The 25,221-nt window shown below is 43.7% G+C and overlaps 2 protein-coding genes across 2 annotated transcripts in view; one reads left to right on the top strand and one right to left on the bottom strand.

The window, feature by feature from the left end:
• Positions 1–6,515: 6,515 nt before the first annotated feature.
• The window catches only part of LOC124550733, a 51,825-nt gene continuing 33,119 nt past the window's right edge, over positions 6,516–25,221 (top strand). The window contains exon 1 of the mRNA XM_047125454.1: positions 6,516–6,568. The gene's annotated coding sequence lies outside the window, so the exon portion shown is untranslated. The remainder of the gene's footprint in view (positions 6,569–25,221) is intronic.
• Positions 14,279–14,770, bottom strand: LOC124550734 (skin secretory protein xP2-like). Its single transcript, XM_047125455.1, has one exon. The coding sequence runs from the start codon at positions 14,768–14,770 to the stop codon at positions 14,279–14,281; it is 492 nt and encodes a 163-aa protein (XP_046981411.1).

The following is a 25,221-nucleotide window of genomic DNA, read 5'->3' as shown; positions in this document are numbered from 1 at the left end:
TGTTATGTTATGCTTAAGGAGTGTGTGACAACAAATTTTATGAGACCACCTATGAAACGCAGCAGGCAAAAAAGCAGCAGCTTATCATATAAGAATCAAGTAAGTCAATAACGATCCAGGTAGCAGGAAAGAAGTGCGCAACTCAATTATTTTATTATAATACGGAGAAAACCGTATACGCACATAAGAATTTTACGGCACAGTGCAGCTGAAATACTTACAAAGATCATTTATAAATAAACTAATTTAGTACTAGAAATATCTATTTCAGGTCCTCGAGGTATGACGATTTTTTTTTTTTTAGAAAACCAATTTTACGATACATGGAACAGAAGATAGTTAACAGACACAGTTCACTGCTAATGCATGGTTTAAGTAATTTTAGATATGTATAGAAAATTGTTTAGAGAGCTGGATCAGATGACACTGAAGCTGCTGTATCGATTTAATTATACTATTTGTCATGAAAAACTAAGGTGATAATAATTTATGTTAAGCTCACCATATCATACGTCATTAACACTCTGCCTTCAAATCTCTTCACTTCATAAAAGTCTTTTGTGTTTTCCTCTAACCAGTATCCTTACCATCCTACCTTATCCAGTAGAGAAGTGAAATTTATGAGCTGGTTGCATGATTGATACATACAGGCTATACGAATGGATAGTCGTGACACATTGGTTGTCGACGGGCTATGATTATTCTCCGCAAATTGCGAGTTCAATTAAGATTTGTTATGTGCAATTGCACGACAGGGAACACCAAGCTTCCCAATTTCCCTAATGGTAGTTTGAACACGAACTGTTCATCACGTAAACGAACCCACATTGACTATGTCTTCAAACTAACGACGTAATAGAGAGAAAATAAAAAGAGTTGAACTTGAGAAAAGAGTAACTATTGTAAAAAGAAAAGAATAACAAGATTTCGAACAAAGTGTAAACCTAAAGTGCCTTGGAAGCACAAACTACGAACAAGAGACACGCTTTTCGTCAGGCCTTGTAGTCACAGAGACTATATATTTCTTTGTAAATAATTTTTAGACATGATATATATACTAAATGTTAACTGTACTTTGTAGTAATAATGCAGTCAGTAATAAATGAACACGTATATGCTGCTGCGTGTGAACCGACAACAGACAAGTAATTAATGGACACGTATAAAAGTGGTGCGTGTGAACCTTAACATGACGACCAAATAAATGTGAACACGAATTAATAATAACGTGTGAACTGAAAAGGTGATAACTGCAAGGACACGTGTGAAATACCGCGTGTGAAGTAATATTATAAGTACTTGTACCACGAAACCACGATGTAGAAAGCCGAAGAGTGAAAGTGAATAAGTGTTGTACTTACCACAAACGGTACTGTACGCCTTTCCACGGACACATTCTTCGAAACAGTTGCGGGAGTCGCCGCATCTGGCTGCTTCCGTAATCCAGAGTCGATGAAAAACTGTATAAAAACTCACACCACGGCTAGTAGACACCAAACGCTCTGCTTCTCGCAGAATACTGCAGCTAGCATTGTGGAACTGTCAGGTTATTATCACGTGATTGGGACCAACGGTCGTAACACTGTGTACGCTGAGCGCTCAACAATCAAATTTTCTTTGCACAACGAGCGCGGATGCCAAATGTGTTTGAAATGCATTCAAAATAGAATATGATAAAGCAATGAATTAAGCACTCATGTACCTTGTGAAATTATAAAGCACTAATCGGAAGAGTCTTAAGCTCGATTTTGACAATTGCTACCGAATTTACTGACCAGGCCGAGTAATGACGAAAACGTGTCAAACCAAATAAAACCAGAAAAATAGATAAATATGAGAACTAAGCATTCCTAAGAGAATGAGACCTTATGTTCATAAACAATTCTTATCCTTACCTAATCCCATTTTCTTTTAGACCAAGTTATTAGTAAGTAAGCACATACTAATACAGATTTTTTCTGTATTTTTCATGTACGAAAACATAAATGGGAGCACGGACATGTGTCAAGTGAAATAGAGACCGCCACCATACGGCTCAACATGTTGCAGAACCAATCTTCTAGTTCCTGACCCACGACGTATTTCCAATGCAACATCACACCCCGACAACTACTCCAACCTCCACACTGAAAGTGATGCCCTACTTTTCCTCCACTGTGAAAGTGTAATCAATTTCCCCACTCAAGTGCAGTGCTATCATTTATACCCGAAGCTCTACCACTCCCAGTGCAACTCATACCTACCCAAGTGTAGTGAAACATTTTTTTTTTTTTTTTGCAGGCCGTGAAAGCCACAAATAAGTAAAGTGCTGCGTATTTACTGCAAGAAATCTTCGACGAAACAACGACAAAAATATTCCTGTAATATTTAATTGTAAAACAAGAGTGTCAATTTTTTGTAACATATTTTTTCCATGAGTGCACACAGCACCCAGACTTCCTGCGAAGTCAAGCAATTTATTTCTTTGTTATTTTTTAATATTTATTATGCCATGTATAATGTATCTATGTATGAGTATCTTTATTTTAATTTCATTATCTTTTACCGAGAAATGAACATTTGTTATCCTTGTACAATACATTAGAAAGGGCACAGTTCAATTGTCATGTAGTTACCCTATGGAAAAATTACTATCAATTTCAGTCGTACGAATATACTTACCTGATACTCTGTATGTTAACCACTTTGCTGATGTAGTGTGTAAAATCAATTGTAAAGAATTTTTGCAAGTAATACCAACTTGTTTCACGAATGCAATAATGTCACGACTACGCGTGAGTCGCGATGATCCTGACGGAGTCATCGCTCCTCACGCGGAAAGCAATGTGATATTATTGGATTTCAGACATTTTGCGTATGAGAAAATGACAGCCATCGAGCTGTAGTTTTTAATGATACTAAGCATGACAACGTGAGAGTAAAGAAACGAAATCTGTTTATAACGTGCGCCTATACCAAGACGCACGGCCAGCGTTTAAAAGGTACTTTTAAACACTATGACTCGCTGGGCGCAGATATTTAAAATCATTGCCGCAGCGCTTGATAGCAAGAAGCTGCGAAACAGAAGAAAGAACAATTTATCATTTGTTAGGAAAATTCTAGAGTCTTTATAGTTAGTTGTACTTCTGGTCGCCGGTATGTTAACATGTACTTCATTACCTTTGATGTTTGGTTGCCGACTTGTTAAGACGTGTTGTGTAGCACCGCTACAAGTTATATTTCATTTAGTGTGAAAAACCACGTTATCATCAAGAAAGAAAACGCTTTTGTAAACCTTGTGACGATAAAAAATACTTACGCGCACGCCAGGACATTTAATTTTTACAAAATATCACACATACAAAAGCAGCGATTGTTGGACTGTTCCACGTATGAGAAAAACATAAAAGTGTAAGTTTTTTATTCATTGTAAATTTGTTAATGTTTATAGTTTAACGCCTTTGTTCTTTGAGAATATATTGATGCTTCACTGTACAGAAAATCTATGCTTATTCTTTTCTTTAAATTAACCACAAATAATGTTTATGTTTAAATGAACTTTGTTACAGGTTCGCTCTTTATCGCGGTGTCTCGATTGTATTTGGGAGACCATTAATGTGTTCAATTTCCGATCTGACAACTTTTTTTACAAAATTTCACTGTTTTGCATTTTTTTTATTATTCAAATAGGTCCCTTAGGTAATTTCATTGAAGAGTCTGATTGCGTGAAAGCAATCCGGGTAAAGAGGTCATTTGAGAAACTATTTTCGCGCAATCAATCTGTACGTCTCCTGAACACCATCGAGAACCGACGCATCAGCGATCATTCATTAATTTTTCTCTCTTTCCAAGTCGTACCAAAAAACGGCCAAGGAGAACTGCCGTGAGTACGCAATCTAGTGTTAAAGGTGGCATTCTTTACCTTGTCGGCAAACATTGCCATAAATTATCATCATCAATGTTATATTTGGTTAAATGTGAAAAGCAAAAAAACCTTTTAACGCTAGAGTGTGAATGTTAGCGTTATGTCTGTCTCGGTAATGATAATGTTATTGGCAGTTTAGAGATGGAGCTGAGTTTTGTGATACTACTTCATTGGCAGTTTCAATAGTTAACACTCACAGAGTGGTTGAAATACATGATCTTAACGTAGAAAATACCGAGGATCAACTGTCAGATATTTTCAGTTATAAATACCTGACTACCACATAACAGGTAACGTGCTATCGTTATATTAAACTGCCTCTAGGCACTGCAATTTCCAATACTAAAAGCTGGTATGAAAAAAAAAAAAAGTTTCTGTTCTGGGGCGATCGGTTTTCTAAATGAGACAGTGAACAACCATGAACGTTAATCATCAAATCTGTTTATGGTGAAATAAGGAAACACGAATAATGAAATGTGTGAAAGAGTACGTCGTAAGGCCGGTATTACACTATCAAATTTCTTTGTCCAATATCTTTGTCCAATATCTTTGTCAAAGATATTTGATAGTGTAATAGGGATCTTTGACAAATGTCGTCCAATATTTGATCAAATCTAGGCCGAGGCCGTATATTTGATCAAAGAAATCGCTTGTCTTCTGTTCACTGCAATGCGATATGTTACCACGCGGAGCGCTAGCATCGCTGCAGCGTTCTGTCGTCTGTAATGTTTTTATAACCATTGCGGGTAAATACAATTGGTGTGTGCCGACAACTACAGAATTAATAGAGATGTCTGAAGCTTATGAGGCGCTTTACAACGTGAGGCACCCTGAATAAAAAATAGATTAAGAAGATTGGAGACCTAACCTGACCTAACCTAACCTAACATAACCCTCTCCTGTAGCAAGGAATCGGAGTGTTATAGTGAGCCTGTCTTCTGAAGATGTAGCAGTTCTTAAGTGAAAATTGTGCTTTGTGATATGAGGATACACTTCATTGAGCACATACAGAAATGTATGCTCATCCATTCTTAAGTAATTGATGTACGACTTGACGTCTTCCAATGTAAGCTCACGTAACAAGTTTTGTTGAATGCTTTTATCGTGTCGTCGTAAAACCCACGGCTTCACCCAGATTAGATTAGTTTTTCGTTCCATAGATCCGTGCTGAGGAGATCCTCGTGGATGTGGAACATGTCGATTTTTTTTAAGCTGAAATAAAAATACTAATAGTATGAATAAATACATCATTTGTTTCTATTAAAAATTTCGCCAATGGAGTAGAAGGAGTTGGCCAGTAGTAAGTCTTTCAGGCTCCTTTTAAACTGATCTTTATTTCTAACTAAATTTTTTATGTTTCCTGGCAAATTATTGAAGATGAGTGTTCCTGAATAGTGGACCCCTTTTTGAACTAAAGTAAGTGTTTTTAAGTCCTTGTGCAGATCATTTTTGTTCCTGGTATTGTATGTATGAACTGAGTTGTTTGTTGGAAAAAGAGATATATTATTTACGACAAATTTTATTAAGAAGTAAATATACTGAGAGGCAGTAGTTAACCTGCGAGCCGGAAGTATAGTGAGACTCTGTCATTTGGGCCTACGAGAGTTATAGTTTTTTTTTGTTTGTTTCGTACCTAGGCATGAAATACAAAACAAAAAAAGCTAACCTGCAAATCTCGTACGTCCAAACGACATTCTCACTGTACTTCTGGCCCGCCAACAGTTTCATTTTCTTTCTTATTTTCCCCCAGTACCAATGCAAGAATCTGAAGTACCCAGTTCTTTGAAGAGGTTTCTGCAGGAGGTCCGTGAATTTACTCCACAAATAATACGTATTACACGCTTTTGGACCTTGAAAACTTTTGTTTGACTTCAAGATTTACCCCAAAATATTATCCCATATGACATTATGGAATGAAAGTATGCAAGCTTTTTCATTTTTATGTTGCCTATGTCTGCTAACACTCGAATTGCAAATACAGATTTGTTAAGGCTTTTTCTGCAGTTCTGTGGTGTGCTCCTCCCAACTGAATTTATTATCAAGTTGTAATCCCAGGACTTTTAAGACTGTCAACCTCGTATGTATGGTTCCATTTTCTCCCCCCACTTCTTTTCCACATGTGCACACAATGCAATTGGAGTACGTAGAACTGCTGCGGTTAATAACAAGTTGTTGTCAGCCATCTTGAACTTTGACGAAAAATTTGATGACAGTGTAATACCCCTTGTAGCGCTACGTCAAAGATCTTTGTCAAATATATTGGACGGAATATTGGATCACATCTTTGATCAAATCTTTGACAAAGAAATTTGATAGTGTAATACCGGCCTAAAGAAAGTAAAGAATTGCTGTGTCTTGACCCAACATTTTCTTTCTTCTTGTAGATTCACGGTACAGTTAATCAAATGCACGGCGCGTACCTCAGCGGCGGACCGCTATCTTCCGCCGCTTCCAGATGGGAACGCCAATTCCGCGAGCCGCTGCGTCACCGTGGAAAAACACTTGCCGCTGCTGTTGCCTCGCGCCACGCAGTAGCAGGAATCAGCATCGAAGAGGAAAACCGCACCGCGCATGCGCGGAGTGCCGATGACGAAGACTCGGGCGGGGCGGCCGTTGTGTGAGTTCGCAGTTAGTGTCACGCGGCAAGATCCGATATCTCCAAACGTAAGTTCGCTGGGTGGATTATGATTTTTCACGTCATTCTACGTGCTTCTATGCCTGCATGTAACTATACCTGCATATAACTGTAGACTACTCGCTAAGGGCAGTACAGATTCCAATATTCTGAGACTACTCGGCTCAACCAGGAGTTCTCAAACTTTTTCCGTCGTGCTTTCCTTCTGAAACAGAAAATTATTTTGCCCTCCCCCTCCTACTTTTCTATCCTCCTCAGCACTTCTCGTCCTTGGCACAAAAATAGTCCACTTACTGCGCTCTAATTTTTGCAACTAACAGTTACAACAATAACAATAATAATAAAAATTAGAGACTGCCCTTCAAACATATCAAACATTTTTTTTTTAATTACCACACATTAGGGTTATTCAAAGGAGATGAAACTTAACGGTTACTTCTAGTTTATAAATAACCACGACTGTGTGTGTTATTAGATCTGAGCAAAGTCTTCATTTCACTGAATTTTTTTTACACATTTTTTAGCTTTTTCCGTCTACATTGTTTCTAATTGGTTTAAAACGGTTTATTATGTGAAATATTACGACGTACAAATGACGATAGAACAGTCAACATTTAAATGCCAATTAAAACTCTCTTGTATTCAAACTGATCATCCAAAAAGGAAATAAGAGCAAAAATGCACTCGATGAAAATTCAGGCTGTTTCTTTAATTTGCACGTTTACTGTGATGTGTATACGTGAATTTCTGAAGAAAGCAGAACCAGTTTTGGCGTATCTCTGAAACAGGAACTCGCAGATCCCTTTCCAGCCGCATTCCAGGCCTGTATTTCGTCTTAATACCATTGCGAAAAATGTTGACTCACACATGTAAGTTAATGCGAAGGGTAATAACGTGTCCACAGCCCTTCATCATTCCGAATCTGCATTTAGAAGTTTTTAAGAAACTTTGCTATAAATTTATTTCCAAATTTTTTATTACTTCAGAGTACTGTTAACTCCTCATGTTCTATTGTTTTAAGTGTGGTTAATGGTGTAGTATGATAGGATCTGACGGGTTGTGGATCAAGTCGTACTCAAATGAAGGTTCTGGAAATCTGTCCTTGAATCGTTGACGAAGGTTTTTGAGATAGTAAGCCAATTCTACTAATTTTGCCTAGATGGAAGCCCTTTCCTCTTGACGAATTCAGAGAAAATATCTCGCAGTTGCTATTCTCCATCTGTGTTTTCAAAAGTCCAAGTCTTCTCTTAAACGCAAGCACTTTATCGTTTAGAAATATATTAGTATTTTGATCTTGAAGTGATATGTTAAGATCATTCAGTTTCTCTTAAACGTCGGTTCAGCTGTTCAACAGGAAAAGACGAACATTATCCTTCAGATCCACAACGCGACGAAGAGTAATTCACGAGACAACCGACGTACTTCCGCGTGCGATATAAGCGATCATGGTTAGAACCCGTCTCCTCACAAAGACGGAAAATGGCCTACTGTTTAAGGCTCGAGCTGCATCGTTCAGCACTTCATTAATTCCGTTCGTACTACTTTATAAGACAATGCATCCCTGTGTACCGTAAAATATGTGAATTTTACAGAAGCAGAAAGGGCGCACTCTTCCTTGAACCCCTTTTCAGTTCCAGTAAACGCTGCTACCGCATCGTTAGATGTAACAACACAATTTGTCCATCACAGATTGTTGTCAGCAAAAAGTAATTTACAGAAAAGAAACTATCTTCGCCTGCGGTCCCCCCTTTCAGAGATTTACAAAATAGACCGTCCTCGAGTATTTCGCGGTCGTAACACTAGCGTACTGAAACAAGAAGCTGGGAAAGATTTCCGGTGTCATGAAGTCGCAGGGGGAATTTTGAATTACTTTTTCATGTCACGTTATAGCATTAATATGACGATCACGGTATCATCTGAGAGTGGTATCGATTTCAGACTCGCGCCAAACCTTTCTTTTGTGTTAGCAGAAGAGCCAACACCGTGTTACGAGTGGAGGCCGAAATGCACGCGGTTTAGCTCACGCAGGCTGGCGTGAGGAGGGAAGAACTATACTGGCGTGAGGTCTGGAACAGGACAAGGAATGAGAATTCAGAAAGCGGACATAATTAGTTTGATACTTAACTTTAATCCATTAATGATGAACGTCGGTCTTGACGGTACATGGTTCGCTATATTATCTGTTCAGAATACATTCTTGAAGTAATTATAGTAACTGAATATGGCATCTTGCTAGGTCGTAGGAAATGACGTAGCTGAAGGCTATACTAAACTGTCGTCTCTGCAAATGAGAGCGTATGTAGACAGTGAACCATCGCTAGCAAAGTCGGCTGTACAACTGGGGCGAGTGCTAGGGAGTCTCTATAGACTAGACCTGCCGTGTGGCGACGCTCGGTCTGCAATCACCGATAGTGGCGACACGCGGGTCCGACGTATACTAACGGACCGCGGCCGATTTAAAGGCTACCACCTAGCAAGTGTGGTGTCTGGCGGTGACACCACACTTTCTCCGTGTATTTCGACGGCTGTGGGAAGAAGTAATTTCTTACAAACAATGGGTGCTGATTTGCATGTTGCAATTAAGTACGATAAATCTTGAATGCTCGTAATGCTTTCGTAGAAACTAATACTTGGTTTTTGAGGAATCTGAAATTTCGTTTTAGTTATAGCTAATTACGCTGTAAAAATTCGAGGGTTTCACTCATACGATTTGGATGTTTTTTTCCAGATGTCTCCTTAGTTAGACCCTCTACAAGCTATTGTTGGCTAAATAAAAAACACATTACAATCTTCCTCGTTATTCAAACTGGTGCTGCTAAACTGTAGTGCCAGATTATCAACTTGATGTTTAGCACTTTGCTTTAGAACTAACATCGCTGATAAGAACAGGGGAAGACACACAAGATTCGTGAATTTGATTAAATTCGAATCTTTTTCCTTATTAGAATCGCATACTTTCGAAGGAGAAGGCACTCGGTAAATCCCTACCGTGGGATCTCTTGTCCCCACTGCGAATCTTTCATTTATCCATGGCAATGGAGGAACTTGGATTACTTTATTTTAAATCCAATTGACTGCTTCCAATGAACATGCAGTAGTACTCAGCTTCTAGCCTACGTACTACCTTTCGACTGGTTTCGGAAGCTTGGCTGAAATCGTGTGGACCGTCACAGTACTATGATTAACAATCTGCTATTGAAGTCAGCGCTGTAAAGAAGTGGCAATCACATTGTCCAGTGGTTTATTGTCATTCGTGATTGGTAAATGCTTGGTAAGCAACTACACATCTGCGTGTTTGGTTTGATTCTCAGGTTTCCTGCTGACAGGAACTACTGATCAGTTGTTGCGAAATAAATCAGCGAATTGCTGATGCTGTCTCCGCCCCCGGTAGCTGAGTGGTCAGAGCGACAGACTGTCAATCCCAAGGGCCGCGGTTCGATTCCCGGCTGGCTCGGAGATTTTTCTTCGCTCTGGGACTGAGTGTTGTGTTGTCCTAATCATTTCATCCCCATCGACGCGCACGTCGCCGAAGTGACGTGAAATCGAGAGACTTGCACCTGGCGAACGATCTACCCGACGGGAGGCCCTAGACACACGACATTTATTTACCGATGCGGCAGCTTCCTAACTTGGTTCATGGAAGGAGAATCTGACGCTAACAATATTTGTTCGGCGGATGTCCGTTGTAATATGAAATCCAAAGATTTCAATGAAAGCCAGCGCCCCCCTTCTATTACGCTCTGTCCCCCATCCCCCCTCCAAAGTGGTGGGGGGGGGGACGCATACATCATTATTTAACGAAACTACTAGATGTAATGTTACAAATAACATTTGATAACAGTGTGCTATTTAACATTTGACTCCTCTCCAGGCCAGAGTAACTTTTAAGTGCTAGTCGAATAGCAAAAAACCTGTGTTTTTGTACGTTTTCGTGTTTACTTTGGTCAGCAACACAAAAAAGTTATAAAAAGCTGATAGTGCGCCTTCCCTCTTTGCCAGTGCAGTGATTTATGGCAATGAAATCGATTCTTCACCTCCAGTGCATGCAGAATGATGATTTATTCTTTTATTTGGCTGCTAATACTGTCAAAACAGGTGACATCCACAAAAAAAGACTGTGGACTGCCGCGGTAGAATTCTATCCTTCTCTGATTAATATTAGCTCTCTGGCCAGTACCTAATGCATATTTTATCCTTTTTTGATATAATGTCTGCAAGAGTGTGACAGAAACTAACTCCAGAAGAGCATTGAGCATGGAACGGTAAACAAAAATGTGTTGCTTCTCTGGTCCCGCAATAATAAAATGCAGGTACCAGCCAACTAATACCAAGTAATTTGTATAAACCTCCGTGTTACTCACTTACTCTTACGGCCTTCTGCCTCCCCTTCAATTACCCATCTCATCAATGTGTACTCAAATAATTCCCACTGCATCATCAGTAAACATTATCATCTACATCACATAGTCTTGGCTCACCGCAGGAGCTGTTCCTATCTCAGTTGTCCTAGATAAATGAGTGGTCAGCGCAACAGAATGTCAGTCCTAAGGGCCCGGGTTCGATTGCCGGGTGGGTCGGACATTTTCTCCCGTCAGAGACTGGGTTTTGTGTTATCCTAATTTCGTCCCCATCAACGCCCAAGTCGCCAAAGTGGCGTCAAATCGAAAGACTTGCACCTGGCGAACGGTCTACCCGACGGGAGGCCCTAGTCACACGATATTTACATTTAGTTGTCCTAGAAGCCTAGAACACTGACTTAATCTGGCACCCATACTTCTTTGTCTGGTCCCGTGATGCTCTCATGTACTACACCAATCAAGCTTTTCAGCACCTTATACGCTCACAGCCGATATATGCTTAAACGAGGGGGGTACCCAAAAAACCGGAATAACATTGCCGTGGGCGGAGCTTGTGTAGTACACATTCGTGTTGCAGGGCTTGCGTGGATCTGTCCTCCGATGTGTGATGGAGTTCGCAGCAGTTATTGCTTTGCCTCCCATGCATGCTGATGTAATGCGTCTTCACGTGTAGATTGTCTTCTTGGGTGTCTCCTCAGCACAGTTCTGCAGTGCTAGCTATGCAGCGAGCACGTGTGGCCAGCGGGTGGTGACGCTGGGCGGCAGTTTGCGGCCCAGCGTCCGGATTTGGTTGTTGTGTGACCGGCCCCACATTCGTAAAAGGTGTGGGCGGTCGCCTGGAAGAGGTCACGAAGCAGAGATACTTCCGCGATGTCGTGAAGATAAGCGGTGGGGAAATCGTAAGGCAGGTGTAAGGCCAGCTGAAGGATGCGCTTCTGCAGTGTCTCCAGCTTCTTCAGGTTCATGTCGGCGGTGTTCCCCCAGACGACAGCGGCGTATTGGAGTACAGGGCGGAGCAGCGCCTTGTACAGTGATGCCCAGCCACGGTGGTAGTTGGGAGTCTTGGTTCAGCACCGGGTACAGGATGCGGAGCCTGTTCCGCACTTTGGTCTTCACTTCGCAGACGTGCGGAACCCACGTGAGTCGGCGGTCGATGGTGACGCCGAGGTAATGCGCCGTTGGACGCCACGGGACAGGGCTGCCACTGACGGTGAGCGGTTGCAGACCTGCAGGAACTAGTCGCCTGGTGACGAGCAGGAACTGCGTCTTGGCCCCATTGAATTGTAGACGCCACTTGACGGCCCAGGCTGCCAGGGTGTCAACGGCGAGCTGCAAACGGCGGCGCATGATGGCGGCATTGAGGCTCCTCGTATAGAGAGCCGTGTCACCCGCGTACAGGGCGAGCTGCACACGGTCGATCTTCAGCGCATCAGAAGTGTACAGCGAGTACAGGAGTGGCCCCAAGACCGAGCCCTGTGGCACACCGGCGTTGATGCGGTGGACGGAGGACAAGCCATGCACGGCCCGCACGTGGAAGGTCCTATTAGCAAGATAGGAACGGATGAGACGGACGTGCGACGTCGGGACCCCAAGTTCAAAAAGTTTGAATAAGAGGCCACGGTGCCACACACTGTCAAAAGCATGCGACACGTCCAGGAACACCACGCCGAAGAACTTGAGCTGCTCAAGGGCGACGTACGCATCTTCCACTAGCCGAAGGAGTTGGTGAACTGATGAGTGGCCCCTGCGAAAGCCGAACTGCTCTTTTGGCAGGAGGCCTTCCTCGTCAACGTGGCCCTGCAGCCGCCTAATGTACACCCTTTCAAAGACCTTGGAGACGGCCGGCAGTAAACTAATAGGTCTGTAGTTCGCAGGCTGACGCAGATCCTTCCCCATCTTCGGAATCGCCACGATCTCTGCATGCTTCCAGGACTGAGGAAAACTGCAGGACCGGAGGATGACATTAAAGACGTCGGCGAGATGAGTGACAGCCACCGGCGGCAACTTCTGGAGTAGGGCGTTGGAGACTTCGTCTGGGCCCGCAGCTTTCCTGGGATGCAGGGCACACAGGATGGACGACACCTCCTCCGCCGTCGTCTCTTCAATGATGTCATCGTCGTCACGTGTTTCCAGGTAGTGTGGGAGCCAGTCAGCAACTAGGTCATCGTGGACAGCGTTGGTCGGGTCTTCGATCGGCGTAAACGCAACCTCAAAGACATCCGCGAGGGCATCAGCTTTCGCAGCTGGTTCGCAGACAGCCTGACCATGGACCAGCAGTGGAGGGATACGTTGCATGCGGCATAGGAGACGCTTCGTCGTCTGCCAGACCGTGCCGTTGTCAAGACAGGGTGGCGACCTTGTTATTACAGTCGCGGTTGCGATGGTTGTCAATGGCAGCCCGGATGTCCCGATGCATCCTGTTGAGGAGGCGCTTGGTGACGGCAGTTCTTGTCCTCTGCCACTCCCGGTATACCCAGTTCTTCTCAGTGATGGCCGCAAGGATGTCCGGCGGCAGCTTTCGGGGTGGCAGCTGTCAGGAGTAGTCAGGCGGAGTGCAAGGTTGGAGCGGCGTTGCTATAGTGGCAGCGTCGATCGTGGTGGCCGCGAAGTGCAGAAGTGCTGTGTCCGCTCCACCTTCCGCAGGGCGTGGCGCGGTGGCGAGTGAGTCCGTCACGGCTGCTTGAAACCTGTCCAGTCGATGCCAGCAAGGGTGATGCCTCTCCTGGGCTGTTGGAGGGCGCAAGGTCGATATCAAAAACCACTGGGAGATGATCAGAAGACAGTGCCATCCTCGTCGTGGTGGAGATCTGATGAGGGATGCCCTTGACGACCGCAATGTCAATTATATCCGGGAGGCCATGGTCAGGGAAGATTGTCGGGTTGTACGGCCCCACCATAATCACATGGTGCCGTTCCACTACCTGAAGCAGGCAGTGGCCAGCGGCATTGGTGATCCTGGAGTTCCAGGAGACATGTTTACTATTGAAGTCCCCGGCGATGAACACCTGCCCCCTCAAGGAGAGCAGAGCATCGATGTCAGCAGGGTCCAGTGGACGAGACGGCAGTCGATAGGCAGCGACGAACGTGATGGCGCCCGCTGAGGTGTGAACGACGACACCAGTGGTGTCCAGCGTTGCCAGTGGCAGAAGTTGTATCACGTGTTGACGAATGCCATTACGGACGTGAACGGCTGTTCCACCACCCGCCATCAGTCAATTGGTGCGATAGCTAGAGTAGTTGGCCGCCCTGACGTCGACCCCAGGCTTCAGGTGGTTTTCGTTGATAAGGCAGGTGTCGACGGCTTCATCTCGAAGAAATTGGTGAAATTCGCCAGCTTGAGTGCGGACGCCATTGGCATTCCACGCGACGACCGTTAGCCCTCTAACACTGCCCATGGTGCAACTGGTGAGTGTTGACAGTGGTCGGGGCCGGAGAGGCCATCGGCACAGCAGCGGTGAGTTGCTGCGATAGGACTTCAATCAACTTCGTAGCACTGGTCACCAGGGCAGTGAGCTGTGCGACGAGGTTGGCCAGGTCAGCGGTGGAGGCAGCCGGCGCAGCCCCATCGCTGGAAGCGGAAGGCGTGGCTGCTTCGCTGTGAGAGTCCACCTGGGGCTGCTCGACAGATGGTGCTGAGCGCTGGGCATCCATGGGGTGGCGACCCCCGTGCCGGCGGTTGGCGGGGCGCGGTCCGGCCAACGTCTCGGGAGAGGCAGTACCTGGGTCCGCCACTAGCAGCTGTGGTGGAGGCGCAGGAGCCGCAGGTGTCGGCATGGCCCCGGATGCGGCAGGAGCAGGAGCAGCCAACGCAGCCGGGACGGCGGAGGGCGCCCCTGACGTTGCCTCCGCGAAAGAGACGCCAGGACATCTCATTGCTGGCTTCTTTGGACGCGGCGCTGGCGTTAGGCCACGTTGGTGAGCGATGGCACGCTTCCACACCTCACACCCACGGTAGCTGGCCACATGAGCACCGCCACAGAGTGCACAGGTTGGCTTCTCGGTGGGCGGATGGGGACACGCACGTCCTGCGTGGGCGCCGTCGCACTTAACACATCTGTCTGGCATAGAGCAGTGGCGCACGATGTGATTCATCCCCTGGCAGCAAAAGCACTGCACAGGGCCTCTCTGGGAGCGAAGATCTTCGGTCTGAACCGGAACGTCGGCGACCTGCGTCAGTTGGTAGAGTTTGCTGTTCTCCACGGTGTCGGAGCAGACGACCAGGAAGAGCGGCATATCATCGCGTGATTTAGGCGACTTCATCTTCACGACTGCCCGGATGTAGAAGCCCAGGTCAGCGAGTTCACGATGCAGGTGATCGGCTTCCATATTGAACGGGAGGTCGCGGATTACAATCTTCAAGACCTTGTCAGGTGCAGAAGCGTGGGTATAGAATGGGATACCATGCTCAGACGCCTCCTGAGTGACCCGGCGATAATCATCAGCAGTGCGCAGTGTGACCCTGTACAAGTCCCGCCCGGCAGGCTTCACGGTGTACACGGCCGTTGTCCAGCTGCGCAACAACTTCTGCAGTTCCCCATAGGGCAGCCGAAACTGGAAGACCACCGGCAGAAGATGGGAGTCTTTCTTTGGCGCAGGATCGCGCGGTAGCTGGTCCGGCGCATCAGCGAGCGCGTCGAATGAGTTCTCGACGGCAGTTGGAAGCGTCGTCGAGGACTGCATGTGTCTTGCAGTTCGCTGGGCCGGGACAAAACCATCGGCGTCAGGTGCAAAATCTTGCTTGGCCCTCTTCTCGGTCGGCGAGCTGCGAACAATGGACGTCGCGGCTGTTGCCCTCCTCTTCTGTTTCCCACTTCATCCACGTGGCGGAGGGGCAGTGGAGCTCTCATCTTCAGAATCGGGGAGCGGAGCAGACAGCGCTGTCTTCAAAGTTTCCGGAGCGGTGTCCATCAAATCCATAACCATAGCATCGGTCGTCGTAAGTGGGGGGCCAGATGGGGCCGCAGACGGCGCAAGCGCAGTCAGACGGCGATCTGCCACACCCTTCGCGTCGCTAGCAAGTGCAGGTACGTCCTTCTCGTGGCTGCACATCTCAGCGACTCGGCGTGCGATGTGTCGTGTTGCGAGGCGTGTGTAGCGCAACTCAATGCCAGTTCAGTTCCGCCTGTGTTCACCGGGCTCGTGCTGTTTATCTGCAGTGACTGTTTTTGTTAACACTGTTTTGTTCTTGTTTAACTTTTTTATGACGACAAGTTTAAGTGAACAACGCGCAGCTGTGAAATTTTGTTTTCTACTTGGTAAAAATGCTGCTGAAACTGTTTTAATGTTGAGAACAACTTAACAAGATGACTCTACTGGAGAAACTCAAGTTTACGAGTGGTTTGCTCAATCTAAAAATGGCGCCTTGTCGATCGATGCAAACCTCATTCTGGACGTCCATCAACTCCCGAATCGACCAAAACATTAAAAAATTCGAGAGCTTGTGCTCATAGATCGTCGACAGATAATTGATAAACTGTCAGAGATTAGTGGGTTATCTTGCAGCTCCGTGTTCTTAAAAAAAGACCCGATTTGTGAGAGAGACAGGAAATTGGTTCTTCCATCACGACAACGCACCTATTCACACAGCCATCCCTCTCAGGTTTTGGCTGAAAGTGGTATGGTTCCGCTGATGCATCGTACTCGCCTGACCTGGCTCCCTGCGACTTCTTTTTGTTTCTGCGCATAAAAATGGGCACCGATTACACAACACTGATGAAGTCAAGAAAAAACGAGGGAGGACCTTTCAGTCATTTCTAAAAATGACAACAAAAATGTTTCGAACAGTGGAAACACCCGTGGGGGAAATGTATTAGTTGTAATGGAGTGTATTTTGAAGGCGATAAGGTTGTTTTGTAAACAATTTGAAAATATATAGTGTGGTGTGGGTACTGTAAGACCTTCGGTACACACACCATCAGATTATTTGACTTGTCCCTCTAACGAAGTAGGCGAGTGTCAGCAGTATGTCTCGTGGTCTTATCGTGGCATGTTTATCTTATGCCGTTAGGTCAGACGATAGAAATGCCACTTGGACGCTTAGAGTAGCAGATTGACGGTGACCAATGTTAAACAGAACTTGATTAATTTCCACACAAATTTATGAAAATAATAAAAATCATAGATTTTACGTGACTTGATTCTGGATGCTGTTTACAATTGACAATCTTGGTCTTGGTATGTTAATCTTATTCTCACATATCTCTGATACTTGACAAAGTGTCTATACATTTCTCTTCATGGCTATGTACAGGAATATGATAATCTTATTAGGCGCAGACTGAAACTTGACTATAGACTGGTACAGATTAATGTAGACTGGTACAAACAGGTGCAGATAAATGCAGACTGACTAATCGGTGGTCTGTACACTCGTTATAATACGTCGCGTGTTTAGGTATCACTGCGCGAGTGTGATCCACGAGGAGAAAAGGTTCTACGTCAGCAGAAATCTCATTGGCTGCGTTACATATTAATACGCGGATCGGCGGAAGCAGAATTTGGTCCGTCTCTAAGACAGCGCAATCTCATAGTGCGGAGACGGATGAGCACTGCGCCTGCACTATTGTGCTTAGACCGGTATTACACTATCAAATTTCTTTGTCAAAGATTTGATCAAAGATGTGATCAAATATTCTTTCAAATATATTTGACAAAGATCTTTGACGTAGTGCTAGAAGGGGTATTACACTGTCATCAAATTTTTCGTCAAAGTTCAAGATGGCTGACAACAACTTGTTCTTAACTGCAGCAGTTGTACGTACCCCAATTGCATTGTGTACACATTCGGAAAAGAAGTGGCGGAAAAATGGAACCATACATACGCGGTTGACAGTCTTCAAAGTCCTGGGATTACAACTTGATAATAAATTCTGTTGGGAGGAGCACATCCCAGAACTGCAGAAACGCGTTAACAAATCTGTTTGTAATTCGAGTGTTAGCAGACATAGGCAACATAAAAATGAAAGAGCTTGCATACTTTCATTCCATACTGTCATATGGTATAATATTTTGGGGTAAATCTTCAAGTCAAACAAAAGTTTTCAGAGTCCAAAAGCGTGTAATACGTATTATTTGTGGAGTAAATTCACGGACGTCCTGTAGAAACTTCTTCAAAGAACTGGGTCCACTAACTACTGCCTCTCAGTATATTTACTCGTTAATGAAATTTGTCGTAAATAGTATATCTCTTTTTCCAACAAACAACTCAGTTCATACATACAATACCAGGACCAAAATGATCTAAGCACTTACTTTAGTTCAAAAAGAGGTCCACTACTCAGGAACACTCATCTTCAATAATCTGCTATCAAACATAAAAAATTTAGTTACAAATAAAGATCAGTATAAAAGGAGCCTGAAAGACTTACTAGTGGCCAACTCCTACTCCACTGACGAAATTTTTAATAGAAACAAATGATGTATTGTATTTATTCATACTATTAGTATTGTTATTTCAGCTTAAAAACACTGGACTCGTATTCAGGAGGACGATGGTTTAATCCCGTCTCCGGCCATCCTGATTTAGGTTTTCCGTGATTTCCCTAAATCGCTTCAGGCAAATGCCGGGATGGTTCCTTTGAAAGGGCACGGCCGATTTCCTTCCACATCCTTCCCTCGCCCGAGCTTGCGCTCCGTCTCTAATGACCTCGTTGTCGACGGGATGTTAAACACTAATCTCCTCCTCAGCTTAAAAAAATTGACATGTTCCACATCCACGAGAATCTTCTCAGCACGGATCTATGGAACGAAAAACTAATCTAATCTGGGTGAAGCCGTGGGTTTTACGATGACACGATAAAAGCATTCAACAAAACTTCTTACGTGAGCTTACAGTGAAGATGTCAAGTGGTACATCAATTACTTATGAATGGATGAGCATATAGTCTTGTATGTGCTCAGTGAAGTGTATCCTCATATCACAAAGCACAATATTCACTTAAGAACTGCTACATCTTCAGAAGACAGGCTCACTGTAACACTCCGAGTCCTTGACTTGCTACAGGAGAGGGTTGTTAGGTTAGGTTAGGTCAGGTCTCGTCTCCAATCTTCTTATTTTATTTTTGTATTCATGGTGCCTCATGTTGTAAAGCGCCTCATCAGCTTCATACATCTCTATTAATTTTGTAGTTGTCGGCAACCACCAATTGTATTTACCAGCAATGTTTATAAAAACACTACAGACGACAGAACGCTGCAGCGATGCTAGCGCTCCATGTGGTAACATGTCACATTGCAGTGAACAGAAGACAAGCGATTTCTTTGATCAAATCTACAGTGAGGCCCTAGATTTGATCAAATATTGGACGACATTTGACAAAGTTCCTATTACACCATCAAATATCTTTGACAAAGATTTTGGACAAAGATATTTGACAAAGAAATTTGATAGTGTAATACCGGCCTTAGCGGGGCGCGCTCTAGTGGGAAAGTTGTGTACGCGCTGACTACGCGGAACTATGTACACAACATATAGCTTTCAAAAATTGATTCTGCTTTTTTCTTTGTTATCCCCTTGTACTGTTCTTTAGTAAACGCCAGTCACATTATATGGAAGCAGCCTACTCACGATATATAGAATTCATATGCTTTCCATTGTGTGGGCACAGTGAACTTTATTTACAGGCATCACGTTTTTGTTAATCACTTTCTGGTTGCCCGCTTTGTAGTTAGAGAGCCTGTGTTGAGAATGGCAACAACAATATATAGAAATTTTCCACCCACCGCCCCACAACGTCTTGCACAGACAACAAAGTCTCTCCATCCACACAGAGCACTTTTCTTATTATATTAAAACATATTGCAGTACATTAGAGGCTCGTGGTCTTGCGGCAGCGTTCACGCTTCCCGCGCACACCACATGTACCTACAGGGACATAATAGCACAGGCAGCCACCACCAGAAGCGCAGGTGCCATAATTTCGGTGGACTTCAACAAAGCCTTCGACAGGATCGACCACAAATATCTCGTAGAGACACTGTGCAGACTCGGGTTTGGGCAAAAATTCATCGCAATCATCCAGAAGATACTAAGTACTGCGAGATCGACAGTAATAATCAATAGTTGGGAAACAAAACTGATAAAACTGGACAGATCCGTGAGACAAGGCTGTCCATTGTCAATGGCTCTATTCGCTATAGCACTGGACCCGCTGCTGCGGAAACTCACAAACGACATCAGAGGCTTCTCCGTAGGAGGCAAAGCAGTAGCATGTATAGCCTACGCTGACGACCTAGGCATCTTTATTGAAGACCAGGAAGATATTGGGAGAGTAGAAAGCATCATGAATACATTCCAAAAAGCGTCTGGCGCCCAAACCAACCCCAGCAAAACAGTGCTACTGTCGATAGGGAATCAACGACTCAAACCAGACAGCCAGTGGTATAAAATAGCAGAAAGCCATAAAGTTCTTGGAATATATATACACTCTTGTCCACTTAGAATGGCCGCATACAACTGGAGGGACGTGCTACACACCATAAGAGGTCTCTCCAGACAGCACGCGAACCGAAAGCTAACAATCCACCAGAAAACAGAACTGATAAACACGATGATCCTGTGGAAAGCTTGGTACCTGGCGCCAATCTTAAGCATCCCGACAGAAATTGCGCGAGCACTAACGAGCGCAGTGTACTACCTGTTGTGGCGTCGAAATATATTCAAAGTGACGCAAGCAACGTGCTCGCTGCCAACGAAAGAAGGGGGAGTAGTTGATATAAAGACCAGATGTGCAGCCCTTCTACTGAAACGAACGCTCGCCATCCAGGACAAAAACCCTGACAGCGTCACAGCCAAGATAATTGGAAGATACAAGCCCGCATCACAAGAAGCGCCGGCCGACACGAGACACATTCCCTTCAGAATGCGACACGTCAGGCTGCACTACGCCAACAAAAGTTACGTTCTGGACACCGTGGCGAACCCCAGCCACAGAACAGCCAAGAGAATATACTGGGCCCTCAGAGGGAAGCCGGCAAAAAACAAAATTGAACAAAAACTCCCGCAATACAATTGGAAACAAATATGGGGGCACGTCTCGGAAAACGTGTTGCCTAAACATGCGAAGGAGACATGGTACAAAATAATTAACTGAACGGTACCAACCAACCAAAGACTGGCGGAGATAAAACTCGTCGCAAGTGACAAGTGTGACGTATGTGGCATGACCGACACCCTCGAGCACCGATTCACGTGCGGGAATGCCATCAACATCTGGGAAGCGTGCCAGCAGATGGTGGCCCACATCAACAGAACGGCGCCGGGAAGCATCACAGTGGAAGCAACCCATTTCCACGGCCCAAGCGACTGGCGACTCTCTGGATCCTCGCCATGACGGCACACGCCATCGTAGCGCGGAGGCAGACCGACCAGCTGGCCTTCCTGATGGACCTCTGGGAGGAGAACAAGACAGCCCAGCAGCACAGGCGATACCACGAGAACTTCAAAAACTTCCTGCAGTTTCCACTGCAGACAGCAATCGCCAGAGTCCTCCCCAGCCTGTGACCCTCAGCACCGCCACCAGCCAACTCACCACACCCACCACAAGAAGAACGTGTGCAGTGGTAGTGAACAAGTGCAACACAAAAGATGAAGTGCTTTCTCTTCTCGCATCAAACAGTGTAGTATAGAAGCATAAAGTGTTTCTTCTTAGCGAAATCAGTGACACAAAGTGCTCCTCACCAAATATCTGTCATACTCGCAGCCAAAACAGTGTTAAAAGTATGCACAGTAGTACATTATTAGATTTTTTTTTAAATGATTTCCTTTACTTTGTGCCTATAAAATTCTATTGATTACTCACACTATCCTTTCTGCTTCTCTTATGTAATATGACAAAATTTTCTCTCTTCTTCAGTTTAGGTATATTCTGTAGTTATGTAAAAAAAAACGTTTCTTCCACTTCTTCTCCACCTATAATGGTGACGTTTCCCTCATACTGTCCCACTTAACAGTGTAACTAGAGGAAGAGATCAAACCATAATACACAATGTGCCTGTAGCATCACAAGTGCATCACATACAGAAACATAAACTCAAAATCAATGGATCGATGCCAAATATAAACTGTTATGCCTGTCCTGCAATGTCTACACCCCTCAAAAAAAAAAAAAAAAAAAAAAAAAAAGACAACAAATGGCCATGTAAAAGGGTTTAAAGAACAAACAATAAGAGAAAAACGAAAAAGGAAAATATAAAAACGAAAACATATAAAATGGCAGTAATATTAACCATCACTAGGAATATAATAGATTAATGGAATAAAATGTCTTTTTTTAAATGTATCGTTGTTAATATATTTAAATAAATATATATGGTTACAAAAAAAAAAAGGTTCAATGCCCGGCAGGAGCAGGGAATTTTTCTGCCTCGAGTTGAGTGGGTCTTGTGTATCTTTCATCATTATTTTATCCTTATTCACTCGAAAGTCGCCGTAGTGGCGTTAAAGAACTTGTGGAGCGGCGGCCCGATTCACCCCGCGAGGGGTCTCCCGACCACCAACGCCATACACTCATTATCATTATTATTACCCAAACATAGTAGTACCTCATCAGCGATATATCATTGTTTTATTTTTGCCTTCACTTCTCTCTTTACTGCCAAGATTGAAAAACAAAGAGAAAAACTTAAGTTCACCATCGTTACAACTTTTTTCCCTGCAAACCACTCTAGACCAAGCAAAAGCACCTGCATTGAAGTTTACTGTCGACAGTAATGACTGTGTATATTGCATATCCTCAGTCCACAAATTTACTGGAACCTCTTCCTGTACTTAACAGGCATTTGTTCCAGATATTGTTGTAAATACACACAGAAGTTACAAAGTACTCTAGCCTCTGCACTTTACATGCATTTACCCATAACTCTTCTTGAATTAAACAATAACCGTTTCCTGGATCTAATGCTGTGGCTACTTCATAATTGTTTAAATATCCCTTGACCACTGGTCGCGACATTGCTTCCTCTTAGCCACGTGCTCTCCTCATAACTACTTTGTGGTCATAATTTAGTGGTCACTACTTACTGCATTTCCTTTATGTAACATACTGTTGCACTTAGGGCTGGACAAACGATACTCGCATTCGAACGGGCTCGAGATTTCTTGAGACGCCTCAGCGTTTGATGCAGTATCGAGCTAGTTCGAACAATCCAGTGACATTTGACTAGCGCAGAGTGAATGCAAGAGAGAGGCAAGCACGTACTAGCCACAACAAAAAGCTATGGCTCTGCTTAAAATTTCGCAATTTCTTGAAACACTGGAGTAAATAGCTATAAATCCTTCCACTGCAGAAACTCCTGTTGTGTTTGAAGAAATTTACAACACGAGTTCTCATACACTACCGATCTGTAAGGATAGATAAACATTTATGTTGATTTTTAAGTAAAGGTAACAAAGAAGAAACTATTGCCCTCTAGAAAGTATTACTTGGCTGAGCTCACTAAAATATTTTATTTGTCTATGAGAGGCAGTAATGATAGGTTGTAAGTGAGCAGTTAAATCCCTGGTCACATAATAGAATAACAGATAAAAACTTTACCAGCTTTTAATCAGTTTGAACACAAGACTGCAACATTCAGATGAAACAATGGAGACTGTTAATCAAGAATTAAATGCCGAACAACCGAAATGTATCGTAACAAAGTAACAGTAATTTGTATCGTGAGAATGAATCACAGCCGCAAGACCTGTCTTGGAGATAGTACATTACATCTCACTAGATGGCAGGACGAGCGAAAGCTCGAGAATTGGACAGATCATGATTGAAGTTTTTTATTTGTTAGTTGCTGTTGTTACGAGTGAGCTGCACCTTGGAAGATATTTCAGTCAGTGTTTCACAGTTATTTTTGTAACTAAAATCCACAGTGCATTATGAAAAGATCGAACATAATCTGAGATTTCCTGGACTGTTGCCTAAACGGCTCGAAAAATTCGAGTCATGTTCAAATACAGTCGTAGATCCAATGTGACGGAACAACAGTTGCGTAGTAAAATTTGTGTGGTAAATTGTCGCTACTTCATTTGTTAATACGCAGAAGCGACAATTTTGACAGGCAACGTTACTCCTTGTGGGCTACTGCAAGTAAAGAAATACTGTCAGCGGTCCAACACCTTGTGCAGTAGCTAGGAGCAGATCTTAGTCGGTAACCACTTCTTGTATTGTTTTACCTGGAGTGGAATTCGGGAAGCAGTTTACTTTAAGCAGTAGTAAATTATACAAAATTTATACCAGTGTACGCTTCTTACAATAAATACCACTTATAATTTAAGAAGCAGTCTATAAGTCACCACCTACCGTGTGACCCAATGTGCTACTAATTCCTACACACAACGAAATTGTTACTGTGTGGAAATGTCCTGACTATTCGTCTAAGGTTACTGCGTTCCAGAATAAGATGATTTTACTTATTAAGTTATTAAACTCTCGCAATCATATATGCGCACGCATCTGGATCGACAGTACTAAGATTAACAGTTCTTGCACAGTAATTAAAACTTCCGGGCTAAAAGGCCGTGGTCCAATAGTAGAAATACTTCGACGTTTCGTTGCCAGCTGCGGACATCATCATCTGAGGTGAGTCTACAACTCTACAAGTTGTAGATTCATCTCAGATGATGTTGCCCGCAGCTGGCAACTAAACGTCAGGGAGAAGTATTTCTACTATTGGACCACGGCCTTTTAGCCCGGAAGTTTTAATTACTAAAGACGCCGGCCGTGAAAGCCTACACGCTATGATTAGTTCTTGCACAGTTTCTTTGTAGGCATAAAATCGTAAGTTTGGAATCGATCCTAATATTACGGTTAAAGCGTGCACGTCGATGTATACGCTACTTACTTTTTGTGATTTTACGCACGTAATATACCTTTATGATGATCACTAATAAAAATGAATTCTCGGCACATAATGAACAAGGTTGCGTGAACCACACTGTCGTTATTATCACAACGAAAACCTCACAGTAGGTATCTGCAGTTATCTAGCAAATGTAATGAATTTCAACGAATTTCCTTATCATACTCATTCTTTTGATAAATAAACCTTCAAAAATAATTAAGATGACAAAATGCGTCTACGTGCGCCGTTGATCAATTTGTATCATCGTTTTCTGACTTAAAATGACGTAAAACGACTTAACTGATAACTTGTTACTTAACGATACTGGTTTGTTAAGGAAGCCTAAATTTCATATATTATATCTGGCGTCAAATTAGTATCCAGAGATGTAACTGGTTGTTCAGTCTGCGATATAATATTCCATCGCCGCAGATTGGTTTTGTTTTTTCACGTAAAAAAATTAATGTCCTTGCTACATATCTATTTAGACTTCA

The sequence above is a fragment of the Schistocerca americana genome, chromosome 9, assembly GCF_021461395.2.
Source record: "Schistocerca americana isolate TAMUIC-IGC-003095 chromosome 9, iqSchAmer2.1, whole genome shotgun sequence".
In the NCBI taxonomy this organism is placed as follows: domain Eukaryota; kingdom Metazoa; phylum Arthropoda; class Insecta; order Orthoptera; family Acrididae; genus Schistocerca; species Schistocerca americana.
Note: the sequence above shows the minus strand (reverse complement) of the source record. Positions and strands in the feature narration are given on the sequence as shown.